Raw genomic sequence first — 5462 nt, forward strand, 5'->3', positions numbered from 1 at the left:
AAATTCTAGAGAATAAGGGATGTTTATAGGACTAGACTTGGTTATATTTGCAATCACACATTACTCTTTTCATGATTAACTACACGTGAGTCTTTTTTTGTCTTATTGTACCAAAGGGTTTCTTATCATGTGTAAGACAACACTCAACATATGGAAATATTTGGTGTACGGTTTTTTAGATCGATTCAAGGGTTAAACTTTGATGGCACACTCAACATATCCTAATGTCTGCCCTCACTCACAACCATTTTCTTTCGCTTTGTCAACAACAAGTTGTGTTTGTGTAGTTGATATTGAGAAACATGAAGGCGCATCGAGCGATAATGAATGGGAGGCAGTGTGTAGATGTATCATATATCCGAACATAAATACATCATTAACTGTTTACATATTTGAAACAATGTCTTTCTTTTTGTGAGGATAAATTTTGATTTATTCATCAACTGTCAAAGTAGATATACGTCCATAGACCACCTAGCGACATCTGCTAGCACTTGAGTGAGTCGAAGGCGTGCCGCCGTCTTCGCCCCACCCTCATTGGAGCCAGGCAGACCTTTTTGTAGTAAACAGTCAGGAGGTCGTCGTGCTAAGACCCCATAGAACCAGCGCACCAGAACAACAATCGTCGTCGATGAAAGGAAGCGTAGATCGGAAGGATCCAACCTATAGACACACGAACACAGACGAGCGAAGACAGGATCCACATGGATCCACTGAAGACAAAGGCCGACCGAATCCCGCGAGATCCGCCGAAGATAAATCTTCACACGCCACCCGACGATGCTAGAAACACCAACAAGACGGGGACTAGGAGGGGAGAACCTTATTCCATCTTCAGAGAGCTGCTGCCGCCTCACCTCTCTGAGTAAGACACAAAGCCTAACAAAACACAAAAGAGCAAGAAAAAATGGAGCCCTCCTGTCGGCAAGGGCCAGGATCCACCACGCCTACATGGCCCTAAGACCACAGGAGATGAGGTAGACCGATGGCGGCACCGGTGGGAGGCACAAGAAGCCTTAGCCAAAGGGTCCTCTTTCTTGGATGGGAAGAAAGGAAACGATCCCCTCCTATACAATGTCTTCTTTGTGTAAATGTTGTATGCATTCATAGACACACAACATCAAATATTTGTAGTACATTTCATCCGTTAAAAGATAATAATGAAAAAAGAAACATGCTACCACATATCAAAGTCGAAACCATGCGTTGGCAAGACTACCTCCGACAAGATGCGATATATCACACATTTGGTCCAGGAAGAAAGATGGTCCGAAAAAAGAAGAAAAAACTATCAATATAAGTGTTAGGGTCCACATCACACAAAGGTAGTACACTACTACCTTCGACCCGGCAAAACCCGTCAAATTTTCGAAACTCCGTCTGCTAATGTGTTTTCAAATGTTTAGGAAACCGTACAAATGAATTTTTTTTTTAGAATCTACTTGCAAAAAATAAATCATTTTTTTGAGGGTAACCCTATAAAAAAATAAATATTTAGGAACTTCCGACATGATTTTTTTGTTGCAAGTAGAGTAGATTCTTATATTTTGGTAGGACTACATCGTAGTCAAAGTCCTTAGCAGCCTCGGGTGTTGACTAAAAAAAAAGCCCCTGGCTTTGGGAGGCTATTTCCCTCGCGAATCGCGATCTCCCCCTTCCTCACTCCCTCCTCCGCCGCGGAATTCACCTCCCCTCAATGGCGATGGAGGCGCAGGCGCAGTGGGTGCTGACGGCCACGGGGCGGTCGCCGACCAATATCGCGGTGATCAAGTACTGGGGGAAGCGGGACGAGGCGCTCATCCTCCCCGTCAACGACAGCATCAGCGTCACCCTCGACCCCGACCACCTCTCCGCCACCACCACCGTCGCCGCCAGCCCCGCCTTCCCCTCCGACCGCATGTGGCTCAACGGCAAGGTCTGCCCCCTTCCCTTTCTTCCACCGCTCTCTTCTTCTTCTTCCCTTTCCCTTTTCCTCACGCTCGCCTCGCCTCCCCCCATTGCCCTCGCCCCCGCCGCCGCAGCCGCCGCCGCCGAGTGCTCCTTCCTGCAGTGATCCGGTGGATCGCGAGCTCGAAAGAGTTCTGTTTTAGGGGGAAATCCAGCAGGAGCACGCCGATTTGGGCTTCGGGCCTGTGCCAGTCGCCGTTCTGATTTGGGATTACTGTAGTGAAATCGGCTGCCCATATGATTAGATCTGGATCAGGACCTGCTTGAAATCTCGCTGCATTTGGATAGACAGTCGGCGCAGCTCTGAAAATTTGTTTTTTCGACAGAAGACACCTTTTTCTGTTTGTTAATGTTGTCTACAGTTAGCATCTATTCCTACTAGTATATTGCTGCCTGCGTCATGCTGGGATGATGGACCAATAGGAGTAGTTAGTTCTACATCAGGTCTTTAACTGGATGTGGTGTAACGCAATTGCAAGAAAAAGAAAAACAAATTATTGTCTGCTTGGATGGCAGTGTGATCTAATCGTCCGTTTGGTGTGGAATCGAGCAGGAGATTGCGTTGTCGGGCGGGAGGTTTCAGAACTGCCTGAGGGAGATCCGGAAGCGGGCTCGTGACGTCGAGGACGAGAAAAAGGGGATCAAGATCAAGAAAGAGGACTGGGAGAAGTTGCACGTCCACATAGCGTCGTACAACAACTTCCCGACCGCCGCCGGTTTAGCCTCTTCAGCTGCTGGCTTTGCTTGTCTTGGTAAGTCTCCTGGTTCTGATGCCATGGCTATTTGTCAAAAAAAACAGATGTGTGACTAAAACTGTGGATATTTCGGGTTAGACTTGGATTTCATTTTGTTTTGTGCTCTTCTGGACCCACCTCGGTTGTGTTTAGTAGGCAGAGGGGGTGTATTTCTTATTCTCTTATAGAATTGTTCTCTTGCTGATGCAATCTGCAAACATTCGTTGTTGAGGGTGATACAAGTATTTCTGCTACAAGTGGACTGTTATCCTAGCAAAAGCTGTTGCTCTTACCTTTCGAATACACCTCCGTGTGCTATTCATGATAATAGGACAATATTATGGTTTTCTAACTGTCACCTAAAATTGTCCTGGATCCTGCTATTAAGGTTGTCCAACTTATCTGCAGTTTGTTCTTTATTATCTGGTTGTAGAGGCAAAAAATAAAATAAAATAAAATAAGACGCAGAAGCTATGTTTAGTCCTGGCCTGCTGGTTAATCTTTGCAATAAATCTGCTAGCCTTGCAAAAAAATGGCTGGTCTTACCAAGTTCCATGATAGTGCTAATATCTGGTCCTGAGTGTTGTTTTGCCCTGATTGAGTACCACTGCTCAGCATGCTTGCTTTCTACAAATATTGATTACTTTATTCATAGCTTGGAAGGTTGATAACGCTATCCAACACAAAATGATTGTCCACTACTACTTTTATTTTTTGCTCATAAACATACCAAGCAAGGTCTTGCTTTCATACCAATATTACAGCACAAATTAGTAATTTGAATACTGTTTGTAGTTTTCACCCTTGGAAAGCTAATGAATGTGAATGAAGATTATGGAGAACTTTCTTCAATAGCAAGGTCTGTACTCTATACTGATACATTATGTAGCAACACTCTGTTTGTGCTCTATCCTGTTTGTGATGTTTGCTTGATGATATAGAAACAGTTTTACTTCATTTTACTAAATAATAAGCTAGTGTACTTATGTCCCCTCTTTACTTATACTTCTCTCGGGCTGACAAATTTCAATGCAGGCAGGGGTCTGGAAGTGCATGCCGCAGTATATATGGTGGATTTGTGAAATGGTGTATGGGGAAAGTAAGTTATCTCTTGGTTAAGGCAGAGAAGCTGAATTGGTTAAAATGCATGTTTTTCTATTGTAAAACGATTGAGTTTGACTCTATACTTGTAGAATAATGATGGAAGTGACAGTATGGCAGTACAGCTTGTTGACGAGTCGCATTGGGATGATCTTGTTATAATCATAGCAGTGGTATGTCAATGTGATCTCTGTTGTATAACATGATCTGTTTCATTTAACTTATCATTGGATATTGCTCATCGAGTCATGGTTCCATTAACACCAATCCTTAACTACATAGTGACACCGATTTACCATTTTTATCCCAACATCTTTTTCTTATTATGATGCTTTGTGGAATTAGGTCAGTTCAAAGCAGAAGGAAACCAGTAGCACCAGTGGGATGCGGGACACTGTTGAAACAAGCCCCCTCTTGCAGTACAGGGCCCAGGTGATTGCATTTTCATCTTTAACTTGTTTTTGGCACATATTGTACAATTTTTTTACGAATAATCGAGGGAACAAAATCATGAAGCTGCAATTCTGATTCTGAATTGTAGTTTTATCCCTCCTCTTGTGTGGACCCTCAAGTTTTGTGGTTTCATTTTTTTATCAAGTCTGTTAGCAGTTATACTGATCTATCTCTTTAGCTGCAGCTTACTGTTTCTTGCTCTCACTGTGCACTGCACTACTTTTTCTTGTATTCCAGACTGTAGTGCCAGGTCGCATATTGAAAATGGAAGAGGCCATCAAGAAACATGATTTTGAATCCTTTGCCAGGTTAACTTGTGCAGATAGCAACCAGTTTCATGCTGTATGTTTGGACACGAGTCCTCCCATCTTCTACATGAATGATACGTCACACAGGTAGTTTTTTAGCAGTCCTGATTTTGTGGTTCTGTTAGTACTGAAATCCCAGAGTTGAGGATCGCTCTTTCAACCAACTGCAGGATAATTAGCCTTGTGGAGAAGTGGAACCACTCAGAAGGAACCCCACAGGTATATTCTTTTCCTGTTTAACACTTGCTACCTTGTTTTCAATTCTTCTGAACTGCATCGGTGCTGCATATAGGGATCTAAAATAAGGTTGGTTAAGCTTTGTTATGACATGCCAGTACAATAAGTTTTTACTGCACTTGATAAAACATATTTAACTAGCATCACATGATGAAGTAATTTTACTTAATTTAAAAGAGCAACAAAATTATTGCCATCTTTCTGAAAAAGATCCCGGAAATACGAGTTTATGCTTATGCTTTATGCTTCCAATCCTTTGGTTTTTAGGGGCTGTTTGGATGGCAGCTCCAAGCTGCCCTTCCAAAATTTTGGTCGTTGACCACAGGTTGGGCCAGCGTTTGGATCGCAGCCAACTTTTTGGCCAGCCGTTGTGATTCCGCACTAGCGTGCGGGCGAGTTCCAGGCGTCTGTTTCCTTCGTCAAAACCGTCGTTTCGGTCGGGCTGGTGTGGGCTGAATCGAACAGCCTTAGGGAACATATTCAGTTTGAAGAGTTTCATCATAAAAACAAGTACTGCTGGTATGGGTTCTGAGCAGTCAATTTTTTGAAATACTTTCTATTATTTCCTAGGGTATGGATATGTATTAAATAGCATCTAAGTTTGAAATTCTAATGGGATGCAGATATCTTGGTATACTGCTGTCATCAAAAGAGAAAAATTTAGTGCAATCTTGCAGTATTA

The 5462-nt window shown here is 43.0% G+C and overlaps 1 protein-coding gene across 1 annotated transcript; it reads left to right on the top strand.

Moving 5' to 3' along the window:
• Positions 1–1591: 1591 nt before the first annotated feature.
• On the top strand, positions 1592–5236 carry LOC125546284 (diphosphomevalonate decarboxylase MVD1, peroxisomal-like). Its single transcript, XM_048710501.1, has 9 exons — positions 1592–1915; positions 2501–2699; positions 3477–3540; positions 3717–3780; positions 3875–3955; positions 4128–4214; positions 4473–4630; positions 4714–4762; positions 5048–5236. Exons 1-9 carry the CDS (start codon positions 1697–1699, stop codon positions 5234–5236), a joined length of 1110 nt encoding a protein of 369 aa, XP_048566458.1. The 5' UTR covers positions 1592–1696.
• The last annotated feature ends 226 nt before the right edge of the window (positions 5237–5462 follow it).

The sequence above is a fragment of the Triticum urartu genome, chromosome 3, assembly GCF_003073215.2.
Source record: "Triticum urartu cultivar G1812 chromosome 3, Tu2.1, whole genome shotgun sequence".
Lineage (NCBI taxonomy): Eukaryota > Viridiplantae > Streptophyta > Magnoliopsida > Poales > Poaceae > Triticum > Triticum urartu.

What these genes read in the sequence shown, in the direction of transcription:
- LOC125546284 (XM_048710501.1), top strand. Translation starts at nt 1,697, where the DNA reads ATGGCGATGGAGGCGCAGGCGCAGTGGGTGCTGACGGCCACGGGGCGG. An exon ending in GCATGTGGCTCAACGGCAAG is followed by an intron (nt 1,916 to 2,500) that starts GTCTGCCCCCTT and finishes GGAATCGAGCAG; the next exon opens with GAGATTGCGTTGTCGGGCGG. An exon ending in TTGTTATAATCATAGCAGTG is followed by an intron (nt 3,956 to 4,127) that starts GTATGTCAATGT and finishes TTGTGGAATTAG; the next exon opens with GTCAGTTCAAAGCAGAAGGA.